At 52.0% G+C, this 16,992-nt stretch overlaps 1 protein-coding gene across 1 annotated transcript; it reads right to left on the bottom strand.

Annotated features, from left to right (window-relative positions):
* Nucleotides 1–352: 352 nt before the first annotated feature.
* On the bottom strand, nt 353–16,567 carry LOC136559813 (IgGFc-binding protein-like). Its single transcript, XM_066555209.1, has 18 exons — nt 15,688–16,567; nt 15,267–15,601; nt 14,494–15,064; nt 13,545–14,149; nt 13,024–13,259; nt 12,689–12,989; nt 10,527–11,094; nt 10,119–10,312; nt 9,260–9,401; nt 8,418–8,749; nt 7,137–7,716; nt 6,062–6,660; nt 5,032–5,565; nt 3,970–4,389; nt 2,946–3,438; nt 2,237–2,436; nt 1,136–1,510; nt 353–643 (listed from the first exon to the last, which is right to left on the bottom strand). Exons 1-18 carry the CDS (start codon nt 16,565–16,567, stop codon nt 353–355), a joined length of 7,656 nt encoding a protein of 2,551 aa, XP_066411306.1.
* Between the last annotated feature and the right edge of the window lie 425 nt (nt 16,568–16,992).

Consider the following 16,992-nt stretch of genomic DNA (forward strand, 5'->3'; position numbering starts at 1 on the left):
AGACGCCCCAATCCCCCCTCTCCCAGTGTGCCCCTGGTATCACCCACCTGGGTGATTGTGGATGTGATAGCCTGATCAGAGATAGAGAAAGCTAGATAAGTTTTCCCAGAATCAGCCTGGAAAGGTTTAGGGAGCTGGGGATAAACAATGACAGCCAAATATTAAAACAGCCTGCAGGTGGTTTTTCTAATAAGATTGTTTACAAATGGGTGTCTTTTTAATTAGCCAATCAGGTGAAATGTATTGATTAAATGACCACCTGTCGCAAACTAAGCTATAAAAGAAGCGAGGATGAAATAAACAAGAGTTTTTGCCACTTTGCTTTCTAATCCGACTACGTGTCATCTCTGACTCAATGGTGACAGGTGAAGTCGGGTGCCCGCCAGGCCTCGGCCAGTGCCCGTGTGTCACTTGTCACCGTCCCATCGGGCCCTCGCAGGTCATTGCCGGCGGCACCGTCATAGTCACCGCAGAGGCCACAGAGCCTCGCCCGTGCCTCCCTGGGCACCTCCACTGTCACCCCCACAGCGCCCAGTTCCACCAGAAATCCCGGGGTTCGACTGATCCGGAGTGTTGTGCGTGTCTCCGTGATGGTCAATGGTCCTGGGAACTCCGCGGGCAGGGGAGTGGGGATCCCGTTGAGCTGGAAAACACCAAAATAATGGAAAAAAGGGGATTTGGGGTGATGCAGGGGTGAAGGGTAGTTGGAAGAATCTGTGTGGAAAAGAGGGAGTTTGTGGGAAAATGATGGGATGCATCAAGGCATGGTGGGGGTAAGATGAGGGACAACCCATGTAGGTGATTCTCTGACATGAAATTGGGAGAATAAAGAGCAATTTTGGTCAAAATTATGGGGTGTGTCAATTTATGGATGTCTCTTAGTGACCATGACCCACAAAGGTGCTTCACTGGCAGGAAACTGGGAGCATAATAGAGCAATTTGGGAAAAATTAAGGTAAGAACATCCTGTGGTGCTGGCAGAATGGGTCAACCCATGTGGACTCTTACCAGGTCTGAAATTAGGGAAAAATATCATTTTTTTTTTAATTAAAATGAAGGTTAGAATGATGTTTAGAGTGACAACATGCAGTGGTGACAGCATTTTTGGGTACCAGCCAGGGTGGTGAAAACTTACCCAGACCTTCCTGTTCCTCTGCACAGTGATGAGGCCGTGGGGGGTGAAGAGGTGAAGTGCCACTACTGCTGGCTGGTCCCCAACGTCCCTGATGTCCCCCAGCAGCCGGAACCACATGGGGTCCCGGGGGTCACACACGCTGGCCACCACATAGATGCCAGTGACCAGGGTGGGGCCAGTGACACCATCAAAGGTGACGAAGCGAGTGGCAGGGGACAGAGCACAGTGCCCTGGGCGTGCAATGCAGGTGCGTGTGCCATCACGGAGGCCGCAGGTGTGGCCAAAGGGGCAAGTGAAGGGGCGGCACTGGAGGCCCCCAGGCCCCCGGCAGGTGCAGGATTGGGAGCAGTCAGAGGTCAGGATGGCCTCAGCGATCTATTTTCCATGGATAAAATGTGAAAAGTGGGGAAAAGTGGCCTAAAACAGCCAAAACATGGGGATGATGACGCTGTGAGGTCTCATGGGAGGAAGGAAGGGGGCCCATGGCTCCCATATCCCCTGTGTGTCTCCATATTCCCAATGGGTGCCCATGGGAACCACCAGCATGTCCCCAGCATGTGGCCATGTCCCCACACATCCCCATGTCCCCCATGGGGGGCACTTTGGGGGTACTGGGACCTGCTGGGGGACACTGGGAACACTGGTGCAGACACAGGGAGACACTGGGACATGCTGGGAGACACTGGGAAGGACACTAAGTTACCCCACTAAGAAACTGGGATGCATTCAGAGGAACTGTGGAGGGAACAGAGACAAATTGGGAGGGATTGGGAGCACTGGGGAGGAAACTGGGGGAGGACTCGATTGCCCTGGGAGGGACTGTGGACAATACAGGGAATACCAGGGGAGACTGGAAGGGAGGAGAGACCCTGAGCTCTCACCGTGAGGAGAGACCCTGGGCTAAAGGGTCTACTGGGGGATGTGTCTGGGGAAAGTGGGACACACATGGAGAAATGGTGACATGGGGGATGCTGGGGTGTACTGGGAGGGACTGGGGACACTGTGGGAGCACACTGAAGGGACCCAGGATCATCATGGGGAGCTTGGAAGGAGCTAGGGCTGGAACTGGGCTGTACTGGGAGGCACTGGGGCCACACTCACCTGGAAGTAGCGCCCCTGGTGGAGGCAGCCACAGGTGCCCGGGAGGACGCAGCGGGCCCCGTCGAACAGCAGCCCCTCAGCGCACTGACACCCCTCAAAGCAGCGCTCACTGCAGGGGGGCGGGGCTGACACACCTGCACAGGTGTGCTCACAGGTGCGGGCACACAACTGGTAGTGGCTCTTGGGAGGGCAGGTGAGGGCTGGGAAAAGGAGGGAAGAAACAAAGGGAGTCAATGGGAGGCAGTGGAGCTACTGGGGGGTCATCTGGGGTCAATAGGTGTCTTCTGGGATCAATGCCATCCCATCTTTGGGGTGGATGCTCCCATGGGGCTCCCATTTGGAGACGACGGGGGCCCCACTGGTTGTACAGGGTTCCACCAGGGGACACAGGCTTCCCCCCGTTTTGGGGGGGGGGGTCCCCTTTGGGGGTGTGATTTGAGCATTCCCCAGATGGGGGCTTAGTAATGCAGACATGTACCCCTTTTTCCATGCAGGAATGAGACCCTGCTCCATTCCACTCCCCCAAACCTCCAAATTCCCACCCCCACCAAAATTTCCACTCCCTGCAGAATTCCTGCCCCCTCAAAAATCCTGACCCGTGAATTCCCATCCTCCCAAAACTTCACTACCCCAAATTCCCAACTCCAATCATCTTGTCACCTCAAATTCCCGACCCCCTCCAAAACTCCCAAGCCCTCCATGTACTCACAGCAACCCGTGGCCTCCCGCCACTCCTGGAGTGCACCTCCAGCTGCCTGGCAAGCGGCTGCATAGCCCTGAAAGCCGGTGCAGGGGTCTCCATCCCCCCCGCACACCTGGCGCTCACAGGTCACCAGGTATGTGCGGGGCGGCACCACCCTGTGACACCCCGCAAAGGGTCCCTCGGGGTCCTCGAGAACTGCGCAGCGCCCTGCTTGGGCCTGGGAGCAGCTGGGGGCGGGCGCCAGGCGGGTGCAGTTTGGGGGGGAGATGCCCAGAGCCTCCCTGTCAGGGTCGTCGTCGTGTGGGTCCCCGTTGAAGTTGCCGCAGAGGCCCCGGGGGCGGTGGGATGCGGGGGGCAGCGTCAGCACCATATACGCGTTGCCATCGTAGAGGATTTTGGGACCCCCCTGGACCTGGAGCAGCCGGTGGGACCCCACCTGCGCCACCCCCACTGCACCCCCACGCAGCCACAGCGGCAGCAAGTGGCGCTCGCCATCCACCTGGGGGAGACAGGGGTGAGGATCTCAAAAGGGAAGTCGGACGACCAAGGGTGGGTTAATCCCCCAAAACCCCCCCAGGTTTTGCATCCCCCAAAGCAGGGTTTGCACCCTCAAAACTAGGGTCTGGACTTCCTTCTGTGCACCTCAAACCCATGGTTTACATCCCAAAAAGGGATGGTGATTACACTCCAAAAAGAGAGTTTTCAACCCCAAAATCATGGTTTCCACCTCAATCACACGGCTAGCACACCAGAAAGGATCTGTACAGCCCAAAAGTGGTGTGTGTACCCCAAACAGGGTTTGTATCTGCGAAACCAGGCTTTCACCCCCAAAAGCATTGCCCCCAAAACATGGCTTGCTCCTGAAAAACAGGGTGTGCACCCCAAAGTCAGAGCTTTCACCTTAAACAAGGCCTTTCCTCACTGCTGCACCTCCCAAAACCCCATTTCCATTCCCTTTTTTGCCCCCCAAGTATCTTTTTTCCCCCAGAACCAGGGCTTGCAACCCCAAGCCCCCAGGGCCTCCACTCACCATCACCTCCCACTGCTGTCCCCTGTCCATCACCACAGTCACCCCGTGCGCCACCACCGTCACCCGCTGCACCTCTGTGTCCTCCTGCTCCAAGGCCACTGTGATAGGCTCCAGCTCTTCTTCAGGCTCACCCCTCTCCAACTCCAGCAGTAGGAGGGTGCAGGACCCCCCAAAATTCCCCAGGTGCCCATCGAAGGTGCTGTAAGCCCCTGCCCCCAAAACCTGGCACTGTCTGCAGGTGCGGGGGTGGCACCCCAGTACCCCGTCCTGCACTGTGCATTCCTCGTCACTGGAGCAGCCTGGAGTGGGGTGACAATCCAGCCTCCCATTTTCGGAGCAGGTGCAGCGTTCAGTGCAGGGGGGCGCAGAGTAAAACTGCTCTCCCCGGGGGTAGTAGCGGCCCTCCAAAACACAGCCACACTGGGGGAGGGGCACACAGTTATCCCCACTCCGGAAAAATCCAGGATCACAGAAACAACCTTCAAAGCATGTGGAAGCATCAGAGCAGTCCTGAGGTCCAACTTCACCTTGGCAGGTGGGAGGGCAGGGAGGGCCGCAGAGCTCATAGTGTTGGTTTGGGGGGCACACAAGGCCTGTCAGGAAGGGAGAAGGGTTGGGAACACCAAAACCCCCGCAAAAACTCCCTGCAAAGCCTCAAAACCCTAACGGACACCTCAAATTCCCATGGATTTCCCAAAACTCCCTTGTCTGAACCCTAGAGTCCCTCATCCAGGCCTCCCCTCGTGCAGACCTCAAATCCCCCATGGACACCCCAAAACTCCCTGTGTAGACCCCAAAACCCCCACTAACACCCTAAAGCTCCTCATGGAGACCCAAAAACCCCTGGGAACACTTCAAACCTGCCATGGAAACCCCAAAGCCCTCACAGACAGCCCCCACTCCCCTTCCCCCTGCCAGACACCCCAAATACCTCCATGGACAGCCCAAAACTCCTTGCCCAAACCCTGTGTCCCTCTCTGCCCTCCAAAATCCCCCCTGCACTCTCCCAAGCCCCCCAGGTCCCCTCATACTGCAGAAGGCAGCCGTTCTCCACGGCCGCACGGCAGCGCCCTGGCTCTGGCACGCAGCAACATAGGTGGCAATGGCCGGGCACACAGTGTCCTGGTGTCCCTCATACAGGCAGGCGTCAAAGAGACAGTCATCCAAGTAAGGGCCGGGGTCGATGATGTCATGGCAGGCAGCAAAGGGCCCCCGTTTCTTCCCCAGCAGCCCACAGTGCTTATCCCCACGGTAGGCACGTTTCTGGGCATCACTGCACACCTGGCAGCCCTCGCTGCACCCAGCTGAGCACCCAGGGACATCGCTGACCTTCCAACTGTCCCCTAAGTGGGTCTCATTGTCAGCATGGTGGCCATCATGGGTGACAAAGTCGTCATGGGGGTCACCATTGGCATTGCCGCAGAGGCCACAGACGGCGCCAGCATAGGTGTTGGGGATGATGACACGGGCGTAGCTGTACCAGTCAAAGGTCACAGTGACACCCATCTCAGTGGTGATGAAGCCATGGACACCACGGAGAGACACCTGGAGCTGATGGTTGTGGGTGAAGGGAAGGTCCAACAGGACACCATTAACCTGGCAAGAGAGTTGCAGGTGGCATGAGGTACCCAAAGAAGTTGAAACCCACCCAGGTGTCATAGAATGACCTTAAAGACCACCTAGATACCACATGATGACCTTGAAACTCCCCTGAAGACCATACAATGACCTTGAAACCTAACCCAATGCCATGGAATTGCCCTGAAACCCACAGCTGTCACACAACGGCTTTGTAGCCCACCAAGACACCATGCAATGGCTTTGAAGCCCACCAAGGTGAAGCCCACCCAGACGCCACCCCAATGACTTTGAAACCCATCTAAACACCATACAAGAATCCTGAAACCCAACCAGATGCCTTGAAATGACTTTGAAATCCACCGAAACACCTTACAAGGACCTTGAAACTCCACCCAAGTGTCATGTGATGACCTTGAAGCGCACCTGAAGACCATACCATGACCTTGAGCGAGCCCTCACCAGATGCCATGCAATGACTCTGAACCACCCCCATCATCTCCTTCATCCCTACCTTGACCTTCTGGGGATGTTCCTGGCTGAGGCTGAGGGTCATGTTGTACACCTCCATGGTGACCACCTTGGTGAAGGAGACCAGGTGACTGCCACGGTGATTGTTCTCCACAGTGACAGCAAAGGGGATGAGGGTGGGGTCAGTGGAGCAGAGCCCAGCTAACAGGTAGACACAGGTACCCATGAAGTCATAGCGGCGCCCATCGAAGGTGGTATAGTGGGGGTCACCAGTGGCCACGCAGATGGAGTGTCTGTTGGCCACGCACCGCCGCACACCCTTCACCACTGCACACACCTCACCCGGCTTACACCCGGAGTCCTCACACACCACCATTCCCAGCTCCATGTCACACCTGCACCTGGAGTGACAGGTGTCATCGCCCCAAAACTCCTCGCCAGGATGGTAGTAGCGGCCATCACGGGTGCAGCCACAGCGTGACACCGGCACGCACTGTCCGCCACTGAGCACGTGGCCAGTGTTACAGGCACAGGTCTCCACGCAGGGCTGGTCACAGGTGGCTGGACTGTCCCAGTCGGAGCAGGTGGCTGGACAGGCATTGCCACAGGGCTCATAGTGGCTGTTTTCAGGGCAAGGTAAGGCTGCAGGGGGAGGAAACTGGGATGAGGGAGGGATTAGGGGAGTGGACAGCATTCAACAGAGTAGGTGGGGATTGGGAAAAGGTCTTGAACATGGGGAAGGATCTGGGAAACAAGAAGGGCCTGGATTGCAAGGAGGAAGGTCTGGAAAATGTGGGAAAAGACTGGGACAAGTGGGATGAGGTCTGAGCCATGTGGCAAGGGTCTGGGCCTTGTGGGATGGTGTCTGGAATGCACAAGATGAGGTCTGGAACACAATGATAAAGGCCTGGAACATGTGGGAAAGATCTTGAAAATGTAGGATGGATTCTTGGAAAGATGTGGTGGGTTCTGGGACACAAGAAGCAGCTGGAGCACCAGGAGAATTTCCAAGGATCACCTGAGAGATTTGAGGGTTTCAACCCAGGATGCATCCCACTCCATTCCCCTCCTCCCCCACTCTGGCTCTTTCCCTTCTCAAAGAAAACCCCAGCCCTTACGGCATCCTGATGGCGTCCTCCAGTCATGGACCATGGCCCCATGCTTCTGACACGTTGCTGCATAGGTCTCCAGCACCTGGCAGAGGATTGACCTTGCCCCATTGCTCAGACACAGGTCGGATAGGCAGTTGCGATAGAAGTCATGAGGCTTCACTATGTTGTGACATGCTCTGAAGGGCCCCTGGAAGGATTTTTTGATGATCCCACAATAGTGGTTCCCGCCATAAAGCTCCTTCTTTTTCTCATCACACACTGGGCATACTCCATCACAATAATCCCAACAAATTGGGTCATCAACCTCAAAGTCAGCACTTTTCCAGTTTTTGGCCCATGTGACAATTGCAGTGATGTTGTCACCAGCCTCAGGGATGTCATCAAGGGGCTTGAGATTGAAATTCCCGCAGAGACCACGGACGTGGCGGTAGTAGCTGCTGGGGAGGTTGATCTGGAGGTGCCAGTTCCAGTCATAGGAGACCTGGAGACCAAAGTCTGTCTCCAGAGCAACACGGAGCCCACTGGGATGGACCCGCACCTTCCCGTCTGCCAGGAGCACAGGGAGCAGCGTCACCTCCCCGTTCACCTGCCAATGGCCCAACATTCTCAGTTATCTCAATATTTTATTCTCAACATACATCAATATTTTATTCCAAATGTATCCTAATATTTTATTCCTCACATATCTCAATTCTTTATTCCCAGCATATTCCAACACTAAATCTCATCATATCCCCACATTTTACATTTTACATATCCCAACATATCCCTTATTCCAGGGATATTTTATTACTGATAGGTCCCAATATTCCATTCCCACTATGACCCAATATTTTATTCCCAGAATATCCAAACACTCCACAGTATTTTATTTCTGTTGCATGCCAATATTTTATTCCTGAAATATCCTAATATTTTATTCCCTAGACACACCAACATTTTATCCCAGTTTATCCCAACATCTTATTCCTGGTTTTTTGCTGACATATCCCAATATTTTTTCCCAACAAATCCCAACATCTTATTCCAATCTTATCACAACATTCTGTTCCTGACATATCCAAATATTCTATTCCCCATATTTTGTTCCCATAATTTCTCAACTTTTTATTCCTAACATATCCCAACATTTTATTCCCAAAATATGTCAATATTTCAACAATCAGCCTCCCAATCTGATTGATTTATCCCAAAATAACATTGGCACTGCTGGATGAAGAAGGAGGTAGGGAAGAGCTGGATGAAGCAAAAAGTTGGGAAAAAGCCCAAATTCTCCACCCAACTCACCCGGACTCTTCCATTTTCATTCCGGTGGAAGGAGATGCGTTGTCCATAGATGTCAACTTTGACCAGGGAGACATAGGACACAGATTGGATCCCACCACGGATGTCATTCTTGGCCTGGACCCTGAAGGGCACCAGCCCAGGGTCATTCCCATGGGATTCAGCCATGGTGTAGGTGCAGGTTCCTTGGAAGTCAAAGTCAAGGCCATCGAAGGTTCGGAAGTGTGGGTCACCCCATGCCCAGCATGTGGCGACCAGGGCTGGGACACAACGGGATTGGGCACCGCGGGGCCGGCAGCGCTCCTTGGGGCGGCAGTGCAGGGACTTGCAGGGGTCTGGGAGGGGAGGGAGAGCAGGATGAGCCATGGGCTGGGTGAAATAGGAGATAAACACTGGGGGAAGCCATGGGTTGGGCAAAAGGATGGAGAAGAAAGTGGAGGGAAGTCATATAAGAGAGAAAACTGCAAGATGGGAAAGACCATGGAATAGGAAAAATCACGGGATGGAAGAAACTATGGGAACAACCATGGAATGAACAATGGGAGAAATCATAGCATGGAAAACCATGGGAAAAACAATGACAAAAAGCATGGGAAAGATCATGGAAGAAACCATGGGATGGGAGAAAACATGGGAGGAACCATGGGAAACATCATGGGATGAGGAAGAAAAACAAGCGAGAAACCTTGGGAGAAACCATGGGAAGAATTGTCCCATCCCTGACCCTTAGAGGCAGAATTCTGTTCCCTCCACCTCCCCTACCCTTTTTTCCCCAATCAACCCCTCAATCTCTCCCAGATCCACTTTGCATCTAAAACTCCCTTCTTCCCTCAATTTTTCCTCACTTTTTTTGATGCATCCCAAGACCCCTTCCTGGATTTCACAGAATTCATCCTCAGTGCAAGCGTGGTCATGGCAGGTAAGGCCCTGGCCAGGGACACAGGTGCAACGGCGCTGGCAGTGATCCTGGAAAAGCATCTCATGGGGCTGCAGGGGGGAGAAAAGAGAAAGGGAAATCCATGAAAATAGGAGATAAAAAGAAAAAATGCAGAAAAAATGATGTAAGTGCAGAAGAATAGGGAAAATAGTGAACAAATTGCTAGGCAAAGGGATGTACATGCATACCTTCCCTATAAAAAGGGGGAAAAAAGGGTAAATGCAGGAAAAAAAAGACATAAATGTATAAAAATAGGGGGGAAATGCTGGGGAAAAGCATAAATAAAGGAAAAATGGGGAAAATGCAGAAAAATAAATGCAAACACAAAACACAGAGAAAAATACAGAGAAGAAAAAAGATGTAACTGCCTAGAAATAGGGGGAAAGAAAGGGAACACGGGAAATATGGCATAAAAATAGGAGGATGGAAAGGGGAAAGTGCTGGGAAAATGAGAAAGAAAAGTAGGGGAAAATGCAAGAAAGAAAGGTGTAAATGCATAAGAAATAGAGAAAATGTGGGGAAATTAATTTTTAAAATATAAATACATTAAGCCAGGAAAAAGAAGGAAAACACCATGAAAACAGAAGTAAATGCAGAGAAATATGAGAGAAAGGAAAACAAATGCATGAAAAATATAGGTAAGGACATAAAAATAAAAGGAAGAAGGAATATAAGGAAAAAGGAAGCAAACATATAAAAATAGGGAGAAAATGAAGGGAAAAAAGACACAAATGCCTAAAAACAGGAAAAAAGGCCAGAAAAACTACCTTATAGTATTCCCCATCCCTAAAGCATCCACAGTAATCCTCGGGAACGCATCTGTGTCCGTCAAAGACAGAACCCTGGTGGCACTGGCAGCCCTCAGTGCAGGTTTGGGGACAGGTGGTGGTATTTCCGGTGCAGATGTTGGCACAGGTGTTGGTGCAAAGGGAGTAGGTGCTGTTGGCTGGGCAGGTGGGGGCTGGAAGTTTCATGGAATCATGTATTGAGTTGGGTTGGAAGGGACCTTAAAGCTCATCCCATCACCATCATCCCATGTCCTATGTGTCAGCACTGTCACCCAGACCCAAACAAGGAACATTCCCCACCTGTGCCCCCCCCAAACTCCAGTATCACCTAGAGATCTTCCCAACTCCAAAGAGGGGATATTTGCCCCTGTGCCCTCCCAAACTCACGGCAGAAGGATGATGTCCTCCAAGCCCCCACGGTGACACCGGCACCTTGGCATGCAGTGACATAGCTCTGGATACTCTGGCACAGGACATGTGTGTCCCCTCCCATCATACAGAGGTCATGGATGCAGGATTGGGAATACGGGATGGGGTCAATGATGCGATGGCAGGAGCCAAAGGGACCTTCAGAGGCCGTGAGTAGGCCACAATAGTTGGGTTTTTGGAGGACTGCCACTTTCTCCTCTGTGCAGGTGGGACACTCATCCTTGGGACAGGTGTCATTGCAAGGTGTATCTGTTGTTTTCCATGCAGATCCAAAGGCTGTTGCATCTGGAGCCAGCTGGCCACTGGAAAGCTGGAACTCATCATTGCCTTGGCCATTGTAGTTGCCGCAGAGGCCACACAAGCGCCCCATGTAGGTCTGGGGGACCGTGACCATCACGTGCTGGACGAGGTCATAGTGGACAACGAGGCCAAAGTCAGTGCGGAGCAGGACACCTGTCCCATGTGGGTAGACCTGGACCTGTCCCTCACTCAGGATGGTGGGGAGGTGGTGGGAGATGGAATCCACCTGGGATAGAGAAGGAAGAGTCCTCCAGTGAGGAGGTGGGACCAAACATTTGGGGGAAACACCTTCCAAACAATATTCTGACAGATTTGTGGATCCCACTTGGAAGAAAAAAGTTTGGATGAGGATGGATTAGTCTTGGAGATGGGGTGAGGGCTCCCCTCACCAAGGAAACAGAGTTTTGGGGTTGATTGAGGTAGAACAAAAAAATTAGGGAAAACAACTTCCAACCAAGGTTTTAATGCATTTACAGATCTTGCTTAGAAAGAAAAGTTGGACTGGGATGGGAGATGGGCTGAGGTGTCCCTTCTATAAAGAAACCCAGTTTGGGGGGATCCCATGAGATTTGGAACATAAAGTGCCACGTTACCATGACATCTGCCCTTTTTCCTTGTTTCAAGGTCAAGGTGACCCCATAGACTTCCACAGACAACGCTTGGATCCCAGAGACCTTCCCCTTCTGCCGCGCCTCCTTCTGGATTGTGACCATAAATGATGTCACGTTTTCACTTGTGCAGGTCTGGGTGAGGATGTAGGAGCAAGTACCAGTGATGTTGAAGGCCATCCCATCAAAGGTAACATAGGTGTGGTCACCTGTGGCTACACAGGTGCTGTACAGCTGCAAGGGAGACTGGACGACATCACTGACGACCTTCCCATGGCCACCATCAGGACAGGAAGTATTTTGGCACTCCACAGTGCCACCAGAGAGGCACTGGCACACCTCCTGCTCTGTGGGGTAGAATGTCTCCCCCTCTTTGTAGTAGACTCCATGGTGGCTGCAGCCACAGTGGGACATGGGGACACACTCGTCACCGCTGAGCATGAAGCCATCCTGACATGTGCAACCCTCACGGCACCGCCCTTGGCATGTGGCAGAGTCAGCGCTGCAGGTGTGCTTGCAGGTGTGTGAGCAGAGCTCATAGGAGCTGTTGGAAGGACAGGGAATATCTGCCGGGAAACAATGGGATTCATAAGGAATCAGGAAATTCCAAGCCAAATCCTGGAACATTCCTGGAATTCAGGTGCAAACTTCACCAAATACAGGGTTTTTTAGCCCATGGCAAACTCTCAATTTTCATCCCTGTGCACGTGACAAGGGGCATCATCAAATGACGATCCAATGATTATTGGATGATGATCCAATGATCATCCATAAAGAACATCCCAGCCCATTTCAATAGGAATTCTTCCACTAAACCACCCAATTTCTCACCTTTGTATGGAGAAAAATGTAACATTCACTCAAAGAATGGGATCACTCCACATTGGGTCCTCAACTGATCTCCAGGCTGAATCCCTTTAACCTAATTCCACTATTTTTGGTACATTTTTTGATGGTTCTCCCTCTAAATTATCCACCTTTTAGCCAACACCAGGAAATTGGAGATTTTGAGGGGGTAAATTATTCCAGATGAGACAACTTCTTCCTTAGGAAAGGTTTAATTTGGGTGGATTATGGGATCAACCAAAACTTTGGGTGGAATTCCCACTGGATTCCCATGTACCTCTAGGTTGTTCATACATGGATTTGGAGCAGACCTGAGGATCCTTTGGATACTGCTGAAGGAAAAACCCTCCCATTGTCCCAACTTACGGCAGAAATTATCTGTCCTCCACCTCCCGATGGACACACCAGCAGCCTGGCATGCGGTGGCGTAGAAGGCAATGATTGGACACATCCCTTCTTCCTGATCAGGGAACAGGCAGGAGTCATGGATGCAGCTCTGGAAGTACTGGTGGCCATCAACATGACTATGACATGCTCTGAAAGGTCCATCCACTTCCAAAATAATTTCACACCCCATCCCAGAGACTTCCTGCTGCAGCCGGGAAGGTGCAAGAGTGCTGGAACATTCCACTGTTGACCTCTCACGACATCCAGTGACATCCGTGACCTTCCAGCTGCTCCCAAAGGCATCTGGGTCTGACGTCACATGGTTGTTCCTCATCATCATGTCATCACTTGCAGCACCATTGTAGTTCCCACAGAGCCCACAGAGGGCATTGGTGAAGCCACTGGGCACCATGGTGGTGACGTGGCTGTACCAGTCATAGGTGACAACAAGGCCAAAATTGGTCACTACCACCGCATCCTGCCCGTGACGATAGACAACAATCTTTCTTTCACTGTAGTGATATGGGAGATTGATCAACTGCTCATCAATCTGGGGAGAAAACCATAAAAATTGATCAACTTTGCAAATTGATAGTAAACTATTTTCAACAGCCAGAGCAATCAAAAAGCATCAATTTAATTAAATTTTGAATTGAATTAAATTTTGGATTTAAGAGAATGAGAAGGACCAAGTCCCAAGAGGAGGTTGATCAACCACTTGATCTGGAACAGCCAAATTATGTTGATTTAATTACATTTCAGATATTAATGGGATGAGGTTTGGGACAAGGTGGAGAATGTGGTGAAAAAAGAAGGGATCATTTCCTAAACTCACCATGATTTTTCCAGGATGTTCCCTGCTGATGCTGATGGTTTTGTTGTAGACTTTGACTGTCACCATGGTGATGGACAACATGAGGTTGTCACTTCGGTGGCCATTCTGCACCAACACCTGGAATCCCACCAAATTTTGGGTGTCCTCACACAACCCTACCAACAGGTAGACACATGTCCCCTGGAAGATGAACCTCTTGCCATCAAAGGTCTCATAGTGGGTGGCTCCAACAGCAGTGCAGACCCCAAAACTTTTGGGATAACAATCCTGGATCCCCTCCTTCACCCGGCATTCCTCCTCAGTGCCACAACCAGAATCCCAGCACACTGCCTGCCGCTTCTCCGCGTCACACACACAGCGTTGGGTGCAAGTGAGGTCACCCCAAAATTCCTCGCGAAGACCATAGAAGAGACCCCGAAAGACACAGCCACATTCAGAAGGGGGGATGCAGGTATTGGCATCAAGGACAAGGCCCTCGTGGCACATGCAGGTGTCCACACAGGTGGTGACAGTGGCACAGCTGGATGACACAGCAGGGATGTTGCAGGTAGGGAGGCAGGCGAGGCCACAGGTGCTGTAGGTGCTGTTGGGTGGGCAAGTGAGAGCTGGACAGGGAGGGAGACAGCAGTCAGGGTGGGGCAGCACACGGTGGAACAGACTTCTTTGACTATCTACGCAGATATCCTGGAGTCTCCATGGACTTCCTAGACCTTTTACCTGGACATTCTGGAGTCTCTGAGGACTTCTTGCTCAGATTTTCTAGAGACTCCACAGACTTTGTGGACTTTCTACATGGACTTTCTGGAATCTCCCTGGCCTTCCATGGGTTTCCTGCTTGGATCTGCTGCCATAACCTTTCCCAACCCATGATCCTATGGATCGTTAGTCCCACATTAATTAGGCTCTTCCCACCCCAAGGAGTATTTTCACCCAACCATCCTCTACTCACGACATCCCACTGTTGTCCTCCAATCGGAAATATTGATCCCCTCCTCCTGGCAGTCATCAGCATAGGTCTCAAAGGCGTGGCACAGCGCATCACGATGCCCCTCATTGGCACACAGGTCATAGATACAGTTCTTCACGTAGATATTAGGACTGATAGTGTCATGACATGACCGGAATGGCCCAGAATGTTGGGACAACTTCCCACACCAGGTCTCTGCCTTGTATGTCACCACCTGGTCCCATCTGCACCGCCCACAGTCACCGTCGCAAGTGTCCTGGCAGTGGCTGCTCTCACTGGTCACCTTCCAGCTCCGCCCAAATTCCACAAAATCCCACACTTGTTTTCCATCAGGAGAGAGAGTGTCATCTTGGGGATTCCCATTGTTGTTCCCACACATTCCGCAGACTTTTCCAGAAAAAGCAGCCGGAAGTTTGATCACTACATGATCACCCCAGTTGTAGAGGACTTTCAGCTTGAAATTTGATTGGATCAACATGGATTTGCCCTTCTGGTGGATGCGGAGCTTCCCCTGGGAGAGGGAGATGGGAAGGTGCGAGCGGTGGTTGTTCACCTGGAGGACAACAAAAACCATCAAAACAACCAAAATCCATCAAAATTTGGCATAGAGTTCAAGAAGACTAGAAGTGTTTTCATGCAAGGGTTACCTGCACACCAGCAAATCCAGGAATTATTTAGGAAGAGACCCTCAAGATCATTGATAAATATGTAATTTCAGCAAAATTTTTAAAAATTGGGAAATTATGATGGCTTACCCTCACCATCCCATTCTCTGACTGGACAGCAGTGACAGTGATGTTGTCAACATGGATGGTGATGGAGCTGATGGAGGAAACTTTGGAGTTCTCCTTTTCCTTCTTTGTGACCTCAACAGAGAAGACAGGAAGGGTGGGATCGGGATCGCAGATGGTGGTCAAGGTGTAGGCACATGTTCCCATGAAATCAAAGGTTTTTCCATCAAAACTGCGGTAGTGTGACCCGCCAGCAAGCCAACAGGTGGAGAAAGTCTCCTGGATGCACTCTGGTTGTCCATCCACCATCTCACACCTCTCCTCACATAGAAAATCCTCACAGGAGAGTGGTGTGGGGACTGAAAAAAAGGGGAAAACCCGTGAATGGTCAATTGCACAACACCCAACCATTGGGGTGACAAAACAGTGGACTGACTGTACTCACTGGCAGCACAGAGCCCCGGGAAGCCATATCCAGTGTGACTCCGGAACCCAAATACCAGGAGCCCGATGGGCACCTGCGAGTTCTCAGCGCTCTGCATTTTTGCTCTCACAGTGATGTTGGCCCAGGAGAAATCTGTGCCAGGAACGGCCTGCCATGCCATGGTGGTGTCTGGCTGATGGTTGAGGGTGGTGGTGGCAGTGGCAGTGGTGGGTGCAATGAGGATGGCATGATTATACTGGCTGGGCACACTGCTAAAGCGGAATGCAGTGCAATGGGCAGTGACAGGTGGGACAACAAGGAGGAAGGGATCTTGCCAGGACGACCCGCTGAAGAAAAACACCACCTGCACTGCCACCATCGCACTGATATACAGGTGGGAGTTATGGTTCAGCACAAATGTCTGCACCTCCCCTGCCGCCATGGCCACAGTGGCATTCCCACTCCCGGTGTTGTAGGTGATGGTGTTGTCCTCATCTGTCACCACATAAACGAAGTCAACATCTGTCTGCAGTGGGTTGGGTGGCACCATGTAGCTCCTACCCCATGCTGTCATTGGGAGGAGCTGCTCCACCACGAAGTCAAAGCCAGCAGACACCTTGACACACGTGTGGCCACTGAGGACGGCCACCGGGGTGTCGGCCACCACAACTGTGCCAGTGAAGTCCTGGCTGCTCTGGAGCTGCAGGCTGTGGTAGGGCTGCAGGAATAGGCGGAGCACGGCACCAGGGACATAAGTGGCCCCAGCATAGTGGAAAGTGGCAGTGGTGGTGATGCTGATAGCAGTGGTGGTGGCGCCAGTGGCCACCACGAACTCAGTCAGGCCATAAGTGTAGTTCCCAACAGGTGTCACTACATAGTACCTGGTGCCCAGGCTCTCCATAGGTAGGAGGGCAGTGGCACCCACAGTGTAGCTCTTGGTGCTGACAGACACTACGGAGATGTCAGCGCTGGCCTGGACCACCAAGGTTTTATGGGAAGTGTGGCTTCCAGTGAGTTCCAGGTTAGCAGGGAGAGGCAAGGGCACAGTGACATCTGGCCTCAGGGTGATGTTCTTGGTGACAGAGCCGCCATGGAGCATCACTGACACCTGGGTATCAGCAGGGCCATAGGAGGTGAGCAGCAGCTGCAGGTATGCTCTGGGGGACTCGTCATCGTTCTGTGGGAACACAGCCAGGAACTCCCGGCCCCGGTAGCTGGCACTGGAGAGTGCTGGGAAAAGAGGGGGAAAAGGGGGACTTGGTTAATTTTTATGTTAACCAAGGGGTTATATAAAGGGGGCTTTTATATTTTTATATCATTACTGTA

The sequence above is a fragment of the Molothrus aeneus genome, chromosome 9 (assembly GCF_037042795.1).
Source record: "Molothrus aeneus isolate 106 chromosome 9, BPBGC_Maene_1.0, whole genome shotgun sequence".
NCBI lineage: Eukaryota > Metazoa > Chordata > Aves > Passeriformes > Icteridae > Molothrus > Molothrus aeneus.

What these genes read in the sequence shown, in the direction of transcription:
- LOC136559813 (XM_066555209.1), bottom strand. Translation starts at nt 16,567, where the DNA reads ATGGAGAGCCTGGGCACCAGGTACTATGTAGTGACACCTGTTGGGAAC. An exon ending in ATGAGGAACAACCATGTGAC is followed by an intron (nt 12,990 to 13,023) that starts GTCAGACCCAGA and finishes AGCAGCTGGAAG; the next exon opens with GTCACGGATGTCACTGGATG. An exon ending in AACATCCCCAGAAGGTCAAG is followed by an intron (nt 5,566 to 6,061) that starts GTAGGGATGAAG and finishes CTCTCTTGCCAG; the next exon opens with GTTAATGGTGTCCTGTTGGA.